The 15,091-nt window shown below is 38.9% G+C and overlaps 1 protein-coding gene across 13 annotated transcripts in view; it reads left to right on the top strand.

The window, feature by feature from the left end:
• Kmt2c (lysine methyltransferase 2C) overlaps nt 1–15,091 on the top strand; it is a 191,967-nt gene that overhangs the window by 120,726 nt on the left and 56,150 nt on the right. For all 13 annotated transcript variants that reach the window (XM_040739277.1, XM_040739283.1, XM_040739278.1 and 10 more), the window contains 4 exons: nt 915–1,043; nt 3,021–3,140; nt 5,323–5,453; nt 14,343–14,511. In XM_040739277.1, coding sequence (XP_040595211.1) covers nt 915–1,043; nt 3,021–3,140; nt 5,323–5,453; nt 14,343–14,511 — 549 coding nt within the window. The remainder of the gene's footprint in view (nt 1–914; nt 1,044–3,020; nt 3,141–5,322; nt 5,454–14,342; nt 14,512–15,091) is intronic.

Raw genomic sequence — 15,091 nt, 5'->3', positions numbered from 1 at the left:
GTGTATAAAATATCTTTTGAAAGCTATATATTTGTAAGGGTTAGTTATGCTGTTTAAGGTACCTCTTGAGAGGATACTTCCCTTCTTTGAGTGATACTCTTAGACTTGCATTTGCACATTTTTTTGTATTGAAACACTTTTGTGATCCAAATCTCTAAGAGCATTGTGTTAGTAAAGCTTAAAGTAAGGACATTCAGAGTTATTCACTTCAGTTTGCTGGAATATCATCCTAAGCCCTCCTGTAATCTTGGTAAATGCATAAATTTGGTTTTTTGAGACAGGGTTTCTTTGTGGCTTTGGAGGGTCTCCTGGAACTAGCTCCAGCTGTTCTCGAACTCACAGAGATAACACCTGCTTCTGCCTCCTGAGTGCTGGGATTAAAGGCATGTGCCACCAATGCCCCATAAATTTTTTCTGTATCTCAACTTGTGTGGCCACAAAATAATTTTAGTAGCTGCATTAAATATCAGACCGGGTAGCTTTATTTATTTCCAAGAATGGTCACTTTTTGTGTCTTTATTTTGGAGTGATTATTTTCAGCTGACTCAGAAATAAAGCCATAGTAATTTTCCCGCCATGTTTTATCATTCAGTAATATTTATCTAATGTGTATTGTATAATAATGTTGGAAATCATATTAATGGCTAAAATAGGTAAATCTTGGATCTTATCTTGATGTTAAAGACAAGATTGCTTGAAAAATCGATTTATAGGTTTCTTTTTGAGCTTTGTTTCTCATCCTCCCTGGGGTACTTACCATTCTCTCTTAACTTCTCATACTCTTTAGGCACACGGAATTGGAATGGCTTGGTGATCTTTTTCTCCTCCTCCTCTCCCTCCTCCTCCTCCCCCTCTATCTTTTTGGTTAAGGTTTTTGTATTTGATAGATTTCGTTTTGCCTGTACTTTTTCCAGAAGGAGAACTTATGGATTGTGATGGAAAATCGGAATCTAGTCCTGAGCGGGAAGCTGTGGATGATGAAACTAAGGTAGTGGAAGGGACAGACGGCATAAAAAAGAGAAAAAGAAAACCATACAGACCAGGTAGAGTATGCCAAGTAGACCCCCCTTCTCCCTCCCTCCCTCCCTCTCTCTCTCTCATATGTAATGCTTGTATGTATGTAAGTGCATCATGTGAGTGCCTGATGCCCATAGAGGCCATTAATAAGGTGTCAGATAACCTGGATGGAGTGCTGGGAATTGAAATAGGATCCTCCAGAAGAACAGCCAGTGTTCTTCATTGCTGAATCTTCTCTCTAGACATTTCAATATAATGGCTAATTTACTAATAACAGAACATGAGCAATAATGATGAATTCTAATCAATATCCAAGATTATGTGTAGTATCTTACATGAAACTGACTGGTGGATTCCTTACATTGAAAGTTTGATCACTTGACAATAAATCATTATCCGGAATGTTAACCATTTATTAAACATGTTACCTAATACCGTTTAAAGCAATTCATGTATTTTCTATACTTCACTGTCATGTCAGTCCCTGTAGGTTCTCTCCCCCTGCCCCCCCTTTTCTCTTGTTGTTGTTGAGACATAGTTTCTCTGTGTAGGCAGGCTGCCTCTGCCTCCAGAGTGTGCTGAGATTCAAGGTGTGGGCCACTACTGCCTGGGCTAGTTTAATTATGCAGTAACAAAGGTGAGCAAAACACCTTGTTGAAATTGTGCAATTGGTTCCATGAATAATTAATTACCTTTTTTTTTTTAAAAAACAACCTTATAGTAAAAGAGGTATTGAAATCTCTCATCTGAAGTTTTAGACATTAAAAGTCCATTTTTTAATGTCTGTTTTTAGTTATGTTACAGTCTCTGTTTTTATGGATTGTATTTTATTGTAAAGAACATTCTGCATTCCTTTCAGTTATAGGTAAGAACTCTCCATCTGTGTTTTCCACGACCTTTACTGGACTTCATCCCCCATGAGCAACTTTCTTTTCTTCTTTCTCTACCATACATGGGTGGCATCCTTTTATTTGAGGGGTGTTGCAAAGCACTTTACTAGACAATTAGATCATGACAAATGCTTATAGGATTTAGTGCCAGGCACTGTTGAAATTGCTAACCATATTTACAGATTTCATTTTGCTTATACTTATGATATGGGGAGGTGCTATGTATTATACTTATTTTACCAATGAATGTACTGAAGGGTAAAATAACTTGCCTAAGAAGTTAGTAGACAGATTTCTATAGCCTGGCTCCATATTTTGTTTTCCTAACTACAGGTCGTCATGTGTCTCATGACTTCTGACCATTGTGACATGGAATAGCTAGATAATCCTGCTTGAAGTCCTATTTACCAATGAGTGTTAGCATACTCTTATTCAGTTTTCACCTCATCATTCATGCTGGCCTGATGTATTGTTCTCAGGAGCTATAACACAGCTATTACAGAAAGGGAAGTAGAGGTGTGTCAGTTCTTAGTATTCAAGTCTGTCTTCCATTTAGTATGTACTCTGATCTTATCTACGAGAGGAAATGCAAGTAGTTTTCCCATACACTAAGCAATTTTTAACTATTGTTTGATGTGAGTAAAAACAGTGACTTTCACATTTATTTTTACTTCCAACCTCGTGTGAGATTCTTAAGGTTGGAGAGATTGCTTTCCAAACACCAACCAGAGTTTGGGTCCTCAGCATCCTATGTAAAAGTTTGGTGGGCTTCCATGTATCATAATCCATGTCTTCAGGACATAAGAGACAAGTAAGTGATCCTGACTCAGCAGTCTCTGGTTTCAAAGGTAGAAAGAGATCATGGATAAAATCCAGTGGTTGACTTTTGGCCCCCATGTGCACATATGTGCACACATATGTACACCCCACACATGTGTGTCACCACACATAACACTCTGTATGCCACATACCCATATACATGCAAAAATGAGATTATTAATTTATATAAAACACGTTACAGATTATAGAAAAAAGAAAGACAAAGCCATTATTCTTACTATAGAATTCTGGAGAGAATTACTTATCTCTTTATATGATTTCTATTTTATATAGGTATTGGTGGGTTTATGGTCCGACAAAGAAGTCGAACGGGACAAGGAAAAGCCAAAAGATCTGTGATGAGAAAAGATTCTTCAGGCTCTGTATCTGAGCGGTTGCCTAGCAGAGATGATGGTATAGTACTGATTTTGCTTTGATAATCTGTTTGAATGAACAGTCACTAAAGTGATACTGCTACACACCACCTGTGCTTTTTGGTGGAAGGCTGAATTTGAATGCTATAGATTTAAGAAAATGTTGTCGCTCCACCAGACTATATTCTTTTGAGTTTTGAGGGTTTTGTTTTAGGGTGTTTGGGAATGGGTAGGGATAGGGTCTGATCTTATAGTTCAGTTAGTGGCCATTTCTGTACATAGCCTATGGTCTCCTCAGCCTTCCCAGTGCTGCAATTATAGGCACATACCACCATTTTCCCTCTTTCCATTTGTTTTGTTAATGGCATCCAGGGTCTTGCAGTGTTAAGCACACTCCTCACCTTTTCTTTGACATTTTGAGGCCTTACTACTCCCTCCAATTAAATGTTTCCTGTAAAGGGATTAGCTAACTTAGTTTTATCAGTTACTTTCTGCTCACTTTTTAAAAGGCCTTTTTTTGTCTGCCTTAATGACTTTATACAATTTAAACTTACAGGCTTTTATTGAAAGTGGCAGAGTAGCCCAACAAATCTTAAGGATAGTATTTTATAAATATATCAGTACAATTTGTCACCCTTGCTTAAGAAAAAAGCCAGACCGTTCTGTGAATGCTCCATTAGCCAAGTGGTAATAGCATGCACTTTTAATTGCATTACTCAAGAGGCAGAGGCAAGCAGGCCTCTTGAGTTTAAGGCTAACCTGGTCTGCAGAGCTAGTTCAGGACAGTCATTACTACATAGAGTAACCTTGTCTTTAAAAACTTAAAGTGCTTGTCTTCTCTCTTGAGGCACAGCTGTATGCATATATATATATATATATATATATATATATATATATATGTCTTAAGATGGAATAGGAAGAAATTTGTGATGTTTTCAATATATCTTCTTTGTATTCCTTGCAAATGTAGCCCTTCCCTCCCTTTAAAACTTTAAAAAAATCAGAAATTCCTTTCTATTTTGAGGAACTTAGAATTGTAGTGATTTTCAAGAAGTTCCTTATTTGATTTAACATGGGTTTAATAATCCCTAATTAAATAATTTAATATTTTCAATGAAACTATTTTGTGTGTTTTCTGTTTTCAATGATCCATATAATTTCTATAGACCTGTTTTTTAGTTCAGTATCTTCATGTTTCTAATAAAGTGAAAGCAAATTCACTTGTTGAATTTTTTATTTCAAATATTGTTTTTTAATTCATGTTAGACCTTCTTTCAATTATGTTTTATTTCCTCATATAATTGATTGCTTTGTAATATAAAATATTTGAAACCTTTGCCCATTTGATACTTCTTTGTGTGTTACAGTATTTAATTGTCTATTTGTGAAAAGCGTACTTTATTAATCCTCTAGAAAGTCTTGGGGGGGGGCTTATTTTCTGTTTATATTTTTTTGCCCTCTTTAATGGTAGGAAAGATTCTTTTTTGGCTCAAGCTTTCAGGTTTGTTTTTATTTTACTGCAATAAACTTCATAGCTACATCTCATTTGTGAGTTCTCTGGGGAGCCATTTGGTTTTTCTTTTAGCTTTTTTGACAAATGTCTAATTCCTTGACAAGTACTTGCTGTTGGTTCTAATGGGTTTGTGGTTTGGGTTGGTGTGGTTGTACTCTTTTTGAACAAGCTGTGTTATCTTCAAAAAGTGCTATTCATATCCACTGAGTTTTCTTTTTTTTTTTAGGAGTTTGTGAGTAGCCATTTCCTTGTAATTCTGAATATCTGGTGTTTTCATCCTTTGAAATCTGTAAATGTACTGTTTTGGAAATCATGTTTTTACTTTGCATGGGGATGCTAGTTATTTAGAAAGACTAGGAGTCAGGCCTTGTGTTGTATGTGTTGTATGTGTTTAATCCCATCACTTGGGAGACAAAGGCAGGTGGGTTACTGTGAGGTCAAAGCCAGTCAGCTCTACATAGTAAGTTCCAGTTAAGTAGGGTACTCTCTCTCCCCTAACTCCCACTCCCATAAAAGAAAGAATAGGAATTGTACTAATATTAAATGGAATATTCAAGATATTTAAAATTTAGAAATGTGTTTTAGGATCTTTGTGTGATATAAAAGCTTATTTGTTTATGCCTAACTTTGCATATTGGCAAGCTATGAAATTACTGTATTCTTCTGGAAAGCAAGTACCAAAATGTTTATAAATTGGCTCTTCTTTCAGGCTGGAGTGAGCAGCTACCAGATACTCTAGTTGACGAGCCTGTTTCTGTTGCTGAAAGCACTGAAAAAATAAAGAAGAGATATCGAAAAAGGAAAAATAAGCTTGAAGAAACCTTTCCTGCTTATTTACAAGTAATATTCTGCTTCATATTTTATTGCTTGGTTTGCTACTTTAGGAAATGTATTAATGTATATTTATGTGAACATTCTGCTCATTCTGTGTAGTTTTTCCCCAGTTGTCATGTCATCCACTTTACTAGATGACATCAAAGAATGAATACTTGCTTTTGTGTGTGCCTCCATATTTTTTTCTTGAAGGAATGTGTCTATGTGTGTCCATTGAGAGCAGAGTCAGAATCTTGTGAACATAGGCAGGTATCCTGTACTGAGCGTCTTCCAAACCTGTGAAGTTTGTCTTTCTTTCTTTCTCAATTATGCCTTCTAGGTTTTAAGTGTGCTGTTGTCCAAAACAAACAAAGACACTTTCAGGATGGTAAATTCATATATGTGCACATGCCAATTCGCTCCCATTGATATTTCCTATATCAGTATTGAAAAGTTCTCAGCAGCCAAAATCATAGCTTTAATAATTTCTTACCCATACAGAGACTTAATCCAAAGAAAACTGAAACATTATTGTAAATTTTTGGTATAGTGTTTTGCTATAAAATACAAAATGACCTTGAACTCCTCATCTTCCTGAGTCAGAATCCTAAGTTTTGAAATTACAAGGTGTTTGCTATTTACTTGATTATAATGGACAGTTGTTATTATTACAATATTATTAGTGGAAAAGTCTTTCTAGTTTCATTAAGTCACAGAACAATTCAAAACATATTAGGGAGAATGCCATGTTAGAGGCAGGATAGATTGTAAACATCTTCACCTATAATTACCTAATTCTTAGTTCTTTAGTACGTTATTTATTCTTCCCACACCTTTATTTCATTACAGGTAAAGATTGAATTAGAATACACTATCATTAAGTGTCTGCCTTAATACTTAATACTTAACAACACTATTCCTGTGATTCAGAACTAGGTTTTAAATAGATCCCTTGCTTCAGTTATGTATATTTTTTAACCTTAGTTTTCTACTAGTGACTGCATGTTTGTTTGTTGTTTGTTTGTTTTTCGTTTTTGTTTGTTTGGTTTTTCAAGACAAGGTTTCTCTGTGTAACAGCCCTGCTCATCTTGGAACTCACTGTGTAGACCAGGCTGGCCTCGAACTCATAGAGATTCTCCTGCCTCTGCCTCCTGACATTAATTTTGTGTATATATATACACATGTGTCTGTTTGGACATATGGATGTGAATACACATTAATTGTGGGTATAGATCAAAGATCTCAGGGTTATTCCAAAGTTGTGATTTGGGATTCATTGAGTCAGCTGAGATGGTTGATCACTAAGCCCCTGCTGTAGCCTCAACACTATTTCTCTGAATTTTTAAGATGAATTCTAAGGATTAAATTTAGATCTTCATGTTAATGTAGCAAGCACTTTACATACTGAGCTATCTCCCTAGCCCCTAGACTACTAGCCTCTTAGCTGACTATATGCTGGTTACAGAGCGTAGTCTTTAAATCAGAGTCTGTGTGTCTGTTATAGGTGTGTGTGTGTATGAACAGCAAGCCTGTGCATGCGTTTAGAAATTCACATTTGATCTCTTCCTCCAAGACTTTCCATCTTACTATTCATTTTATTGTTATTGGGAACCAGTTCTCTCCTTCCACTGTGGAATCTGGTTGTCAGGCTTGGATAACAAATGCTTTTACTTGCTGAGCCATCTCACTGTCTACTATCTAATCCATGCTAGAGAGTGCTCTCACTGAATGTAGAGGTCACTCTGGATGACCAGTTAGTCTCTACTCGTTCTCCTACACCCATTCAGCCCTGAGTTGTAGACTCTTGCTTTAACTAGGGATCTGGGCTTAGATCCTCATACTTACACAACCAGCATTTTATGTACTGATTCATTACCTCATATTCTGTACTGTTTACTGTTTTTAAAACAGTATTTTTTTGGGGGGGTTGATGTGTCTTTATGTTCTTTACTTTTGTTCTGCTCTGCTCTGCCCCCTCTGCTCCCCTCACCTATCTTGCCTCTTTTCCCCTCTTCTCCTCTCCTCTCTCCCCTCATCTCTTCTCTCCCTCCCCGCTCCCTTCCCCTTCTTCCTCTTCCTTCTACACCACCCCCATCTCACTAGTTATACTAGCTGGGCAGTTGAACTCTAAGAAATCTGCCTGCTGACTGATGGGATAAAAAGACATGTGTCACTGTACATGGCTCTTGATATTTTTTTCTTTTTCTTTGTTTAATTTAAATTAGAAACAAGCTTGCTTCACATGTCTATCCCTGCTTCCTCTCCCTCCCTCCACACCAGGTTCCCCAATCTTCCACCTATTCCCCACTCCGTTACCCAGGAAGGGTGAGACCCTACATGGGAGATCTCCAGAATCTGTCATTTTGTTCAGGGTAGGGCCTAGGCTCTCCCCCCAAGAGTCCTTCATTGTGGGATGGGCTCCCAAAGTCCATTTGTATGCCAGGGATAAATAATGATCTACTACCCAAGGCCACCTACATTGCCTAGGCCTCCTCACTGGCACCCACATTCAGGGGGGTCTGGATCAGTCTCATGCTGGCCTCCAAGAATTCCCCCCCCCCCTTGTTCAGGTCAGCTGTTTCTGTGGGTTAAACCAGCCCATTCTTGACCCCTTTGCTCATCACTCCTCCCTCTCTGTCACTGGATTTCAGTTTTTAGCTGTGGGTGTCTGCCTCTGTTTTCATCAGTCACTGGTTGATGGTTCTTTTTCCCAGATTTTCTGGCAGTGGGATTGTAGGTTGGCATTCCCCTGATCCATGTCTAAAATCCATATGTCAATAAGTACATACCATGTGTCTCTTTTTGTGACTGGGATGGTTTCTTCTAGTGCCGTTAATTTGCCTACAAATTACAAGATTCCATTGTTTTTTTTTTTTTTTCCCGCTGAGTAGTACTCCATTGTGTAAATGTACCACATTTTCTCTATCCACTCTTCAGTTGAGGGGCATCTAGGTTGCTTCCAGGTTCTGGCTATTACAAATAATGCTGCTATGAACATAGTGGAACAGACATCCTTGTGGTATGAATGTGCATCTTTGGGTATATGCCTAAGAGTGGAATGTTGGGTCTTGTGGTAGACTGTTTCCCATTTTCCTGAGGAATCTCCATACTGATTTCCAATGTGGCTATATGTGTTGGCATTCCCATCAGCAGTGTTCCCCTTTTTCCACATCCTCTCCAGCATAAACTTTCATTGGTGTTTTTTATTTTAGCCATTCTGACTGGAATAAGATGGTATCTCAGCATTGTTTTGATTTGCATTTCCCTGATGGTTAGGGATATTGAGCATTTGCCAGTATTTTATTGAGTATTTTTGCATCAATGTTCATGAGGGATATTGGTCTGAAGTTCTCTTTCTTAGTTGTGTCTTTGTGTGGCTTGGGTATGTCAATGTTATTGTAGCCTCATTCAAAGAGTTTGGCAAGGAGCCTTCTGTTTCTATTGCATGGAAAACTTTGAGGAGAATTGGTATAACCTGTTCTTTGAATTTCTGGTAGAATTGTGCACTGAGGCCATCTAGATTTGGGCTTTTTTGGGTTGGGAGACTTTTGATGATGTTTCTATTTCCATAGGGGTTATAGGTCTTTTTAAATTTGATTATCTGTTCTTGATTTAATTTTGGCAAGTGATATCTATCCAGAAAATTGTTCATTTCCTTTCAATTTTTGAATTTTCTGGACAGGTTTTTCAAAGTATGACCTGATGATTCTCTAGATTTCCCCAGCGTTCATTGTTATGTCCTCCCTTTCCTTTCTGATTTTGTAGTACCTGACGGTTTGCCCAGCTTTTCTATTTCCAACATTCCTTCAGACTGTGTCTTTTTTTTTTTTTTTTGGTCTCTTTTTCAGCTTTCAACCCTTGCACTGTTGGAATTGTTTCTTGCAATTTTTGGTTTGTTTTTTCTTCTATTTCTTTATCATATCCTCTTTGAGGCCCTCTATCATTTTCATGAAGTTGTTTTTAAGGTCATTCTCTTCTGCTTCAGAAGAGTCTCTAGACTTTGATGGTGTCATATTGGTCTGTTGCTGAGTGTTATTTTATATTATCTCCTTTCCATCACTTCTTCCATTGGGTACAGAAGGAGTCTCTTCCTCTCCTGGTGAGTTCGTGACCACAGTTCTCTTCTGGTGGGTGCAAGCAGGTCCAGTACTCTGGTGGCTCTCATCTTGCGTGGATAGAGGTGGTCCTAGTACCAGGGCCTTGGCAATCTTTGGGTAGGCTGGACATTGTCGGGATGGGATCCGCAGTACGCAGTCCCCAGGTCTCTGGTGGTTTTGCTCAGGGCACCAGAAGGCAGGCCACAAACAGACCCACAATTACCTTGCCTATACCGTGGGTCGAGAATGGGACTTGGATGCTGGCAGTCTCTGGGCGGGTTGATTCCCGATTGGCAGTGTGCGGACCCCAGGTCATAACTGGTTGCCCACAGGGCACTGGAAGGCAGGCTGGAGAAAGGGACCAGGATGCTAGCAGTCTCAGGGTGAATTGACTCGCGTCATCTGTACTGTGCAGTTCGTAGGTCTCCTGTGGTTCTGTGCAGGGCACCAGAATGCAGGCCGGAAACAGGCCCACACTTAACTCGCAGGTCCCGTGGGTGGAGAATGGGACTTGGATGCTGGCAGTCTCTGTGCCGGCTGACTCCGTCGGAATGGGATGCTCAGTGTGCAGTCCCCAGGTCTCAGCTGTTTGACCGTAGGGCACTGGATGATATTTTTTTTTTAAATAGAATTTTAAAAAGGCTGTTGGGAGTCATGCATCTTGGTACATGCTGTAGTAACTGAATTACATACCTAAGCCCCTAAACTTGCATTTAAAGTTGTTTTAACAATTTAACAACTGCAACATAAAAACCTTAATTGCATGTTTTTGACAGGGAAAAGTGAAATGTTAATTTAGCTTTTTTTATTTTAATGTATGAGTATTTTGTATGTCTGACATCATTGCCTGGTGCACACAGAGACTAGAAGAGTGCATTGGATCCCCTGGAACTAGTGTTCCATACATTTGTGAACCCCATACTGGTGCTGGGACTCTAGAAGAGCAGCAATCTCTCCATTTCCAGTTCACTTTCCTATGTGATGAGTGGTATATAAATGAATTGGGTTCATTAGTTTCTTTAATTACCATCATGTCCTGAGATGATGATCTGCTCCTTCACCTATGGATCTGTTTGTTTTCTGTTACCCATATTCAGAAAGCTCCTTTAGCTGATTATCAAAGTATGGAAGCCAGCTATTTACAAAAGAACATTTAAATATATGTTCTTTCTTGGCCATTCTTTCCTTACCTGCTGTGTGTGTGTGTGTGTGTGTGTGTTTTACACACACATGTTCAATTGATATTTGCATTTTGTTTTTTTTTTTACTTTTTATTTTGTTTAAATTAGAAACAACCTTATTTTACATATCAATCCCAATTCCCTGTCCCTCCCATCCTTCTATGCCCCCCACTGGCCCCATCCCACCCCTCTTCTGCTTCATAGAAAGGGTGAGGTCTTCTATGGGGATCAGCAAAGTCTGTCACATCATTTGAGGCAGGGCCTAGGCCCTCCCCTGTGTGTCTAGGCTAGGAGAGTATCCCTCTATGGGGAATGGGCTCCCAATGTCCAGTCATACACATTAGGTATAAATGCTGTTCCATTATAAGGGGCCCCATAGATTTTAAAGGAACCTCTAAAATCATTGAATCTTAATCTGTTGAGATGGTTCAGAAGGTAAAAGCTCTTGCTACTAAGCCTGATGTCTTGCGCTTGATCTCTGGAACCACATTGAGGAATGAGAAAACGAACCCCTACAAGTTGTCTCTAAGATCCTCACGTGCCACGGTGCATTTATATAATCATGTGTCTATAAGAGCTCTTGTCCTAGGCCTGTCCTCTGTGGTGGTGGTTCATTCTTGGAGCTACTCACAGTGTCTCGTTGAAAACCACATGGAGCTTCTCTTTGATATTAACTCTAAGAAATGAAAAGGTTTACTGGGCAGTGGTGGCACATCCTTTTGTTTTTTAGTTTCAGCACTTGGGAGACGAGGCAGTCCGATGTCTGAGTTTAAGGACAGCATGGTCTGTAGAGTTTGTTCCAGGACAACCAGTGCTACACAGAGAAATCCTGACTTGAAAATAAACAAAAACCAAAACCAAAAAATTAAAGCTTGCCAAATTCATTAATCATTAAAAGTATTGAGTTGGTCTCAGGTTACTGAAGTTTACACTTTTTTCTTTTTGGAGACAGGGTTTCTCTGTATTGTTTTGGAGGCTGTCCTGGAACTGCTCTGTAGACCAGGCTGGCCTTGAACTCACAGAGATCCATCTGCCTCAAAAGGATTACACCAGTAACTGATTTCTACACATCAAAGATGTTTTAGCTTTGTAGTTAAATAGCTTATTTTAAAACTCTGAAAAATCTGAATAAGCTATGAATTATCTGCCAGAATGAGAGAATGAGAGAGAGAGAGAGAGAGGAGAGAGAGAGAGAGAGAGAGAGAGAGAGAGAGAGAGAGAGAGAGAGAGAGAGAGAGAGAGAGAGAGACAGAGACAGAGACAGAGAGAGAGAGAGAGAGAGAGAGAGAGAGAGAGAGAGAGAGAGAGAGAGAGAGAGAGAGAGAGAGAGGAGAGCATGTGTGGGTAGGGATTGTGCAAGTGATCGTAGGTGAATACAGAGAATTCAAAGGGCCTCCTTGCATCTTGTTTGAGACAGGTTCTGTGCTACTTTACTGTGTGTAACAAATATACTAGCTGTCTTATAAGCATCTGGGAAGTCTCCCATCTCTGCCTTCCCTTTTGCCATATGTGCACTGGGATTACTGAAATGTGCTACTATGCTGGCATTACATGGATTCTGGGGATTCTAGCTCCATTCCTCCTCATACTAGTGCTGCAAGTACTTTCACAACTGAGTCCATGCCTCAACCCTGTAATGCCTGTTCTAAAATTAGTACTATTAAAATTGTCTTAGTTGCCGGGCGATGGTGGTGCACGCCTTTAATCCCAGCACTCGGGAGGCAGAGGCAGGCGGATCTCTGTGAGTTCGAGGCCGGGCTGGACCGACAGCCTCCAAAACAATACAGAGAAACCCTGTCTTGTAAAACCAAAAAAAAAAAAAAAAATTGTCTTAGTGTCTTCAACATAGCCATAAACAACTTGGGGAGGAAATGCTTTATTTCAGCTTAAAAATCTCTGGTGACACTCTATTGCTCAGGGAAGTCAGGGAGGAATCCATAAGCAAGAACTAAAGCAGAGGCAGTGGAGGGCTACTTACTGCTCACTGGTTTGCTCTCCATGACCCATTCATAAAGCACCCAGGGCAACCAGCCTGGAGGTGGCACCATCCCCAGTGAGCTTGACTCTCCCATAACAGGCAGCCAAGGAAATAGCAGCACAGGCTTGCCATCAGCCAGTTTATTGGGGGCCATTTTCTCAGTTGAAATTCCTTCTTCTAAAATGACTACAGCTTGAGTCAAGTTGACATAAAACCAGCCAGCCAGCACATTTTTTGTGCCATCTCCATGAAATTTTGTGGTTTTATTTTATTTTATTCTTACAGAAGTCTTCATTTGCACATTTTGTTGGACCTAATCTTTCAATCTTCTTTCTTTTGGTCATATATTTCAGAACTTTTCTTTGATAATATGGGCTTACATGCTTTTAAATATTTATGTGCACTTGCATACCCCACGACACACATGTGGAGGTCAGAGGACAGGTTCTCTCCTGCCACTGTGTGATCCCAAGACTGAACTGAGATGGCTGTGCTTTGTGGCAAGTACCTTTTGCTACTCCTCTCTTTATTCCCTTAATATCTGTATTTCAGTCTGGGAACATACCCAGTGTAAGCTATTCTTGCTTAACTTATGTGAGGACTGAATTTCAACTTGCAGCTTCAATCTCTCGTACTGCATGAAACAAAACCTACTGCTCCCACCCCTTCATTTTGTAGTCTGAACATTGATCTATCTACCTGCTGTGGACACTAGGACCATTTTTACTTAAAGGGTAAAAATGCCTGTGAACCTTCTATTCATGTGTGTATGCCAGGTATATGATAAATGTTACTAGCTCCTGCAAACTCTGGAGAGGCTACAGAATAGAAACTATCCTAATGCATGGTTGCTGTGTTAAAACAAATGAAAGGAGTCTTTTTGTCTTCTGTGTTGATATTGAGAAGAACTCACCTTGAAGCGCTGCTCCTATAGTGGAGAAGTGTTCATCTCAGTAGCCTTTCGTAGGCTGCAAATGTTCTATGCATGGATTGAAGTCCTTCAGATTCATAGTAAAAGCCCTCTGATGTGCTAATATGCTTCAGCATGAGATTACTGCAAATTCTAGAGGCGTGCAGATCCTAAAGTAGTAGGTCAGAATCTTTTGTTATCCTCAGTAGGTGAGCTATAATTACGGATGGCATTTTTGAAGCTGTGCCTCTGCCTGTGCTATGAATTAAGAGCCAATAACACAGCCAGGCATTGGTGGCGTACAGGAGGCTGAGGCAGGCGGATCTCTGTGAATTTGAGGCCAGCCTGGTCTACAGAGAGAGTTCCAGGACAGCCTTTAAAACAATACAGAGAAACCTTGTCTCAACCCCCCCCCCCCAAAAAAAAAGAAGCCAATAACACTAAAACATTTATCAGTTTATTTATCAGTGTTAAAATTTGAATTATTTGAAAAAGTGAAGTATTTTGTTTTGCAGTTTCTAGAAACAAACATTTGACACATTGTGCTTATATTTAATTTTGTTTTTGAGAAAGATATTAAAATTAATTTAATACACTCTATACAAAATCAACAGGATCTTTGTATATTTCTGCATTCAGTTTTTTAAATTGTTAAATGCAAAGCTTTTCTTCTCAAAATGATGACAGGATAATGTTAGTTTTACAGAATTTTAGAACTAATAATTTTCTTATGTGTTCATCTTTGTCTAGGAAGCATTTTTTGGAAAAGATCTTCTAGATACCAGCAGACAAAACAAGCTGAGTTTAGATAACCTATCAGAAGATGCAACTCAGCTTTCATATAAAACAGGTTTCTTGGATCCTTCCTCAGATCCTCTACTGAGTTCATCTTCTGCTTCAGCAAAAACTGGAACTCAGGGTACGTAGATTAATTCACAGGTGTTTTCTTTATGCCACATGTCATTTACTTTCTAGTTATTATAAAACTCTTAGAATTACTTTTGTTTGATCTCTATACGTTATTAAAATCAACTTTATTGAAATATAATTTATATTCAGCAAATGTAGCTTTTTTTTTTTAGTGGAAAGTTCTATAAGACTTTTCAAATAACTTGTCAAATTAACCTACCAGCGTAATTATCACCAAAATCAGGAGCTGTGAGAGAAAATTTTCAGTGTATACATTACTCAAGAAAATCTAATGTGTCAAAAACTGCAAAATGAAGCTGGGAGTGATGGTGCATGCCTTTAATCCCAATACTTGAAAGACAGAGTCACATGAATATACATGAATTCAAGGCCAGCCTGGTCTACAAAGCAAGTTGGAGGAAAGCCAGGAATACACAGAGAAACCCTGTCTGGAGAAAACAGACAAACAAAAATGCTGCAAAATGAATATCCACAGTTGGGAGTTGTTTGTAGATGTAGTGATAGATCCACATTATAGTTTCTTACCACTCATAGACCCTTTGTGCCAGTTTGTACATTGCTGTAAAAAG

The sequence above is a fragment of the Mesocricetus auratus genome, unplaced genomic scaffold, assembly GCF_017639785.1.
Source record: "Mesocricetus auratus isolate SY011 unplaced genomic scaffold, BCM_Maur_2.0 Super-Scaffold_100676, whole genome shotgun sequence".
In the NCBI taxonomy this organism is placed as follows: Eukaryota; Metazoa; Chordata; class Mammalia; order Rodentia; family Cricetidae; genus Mesocricetus; species Mesocricetus auratus.
This window is presented reverse-complemented; position numbering and strand designations above follow the sequence as displayed.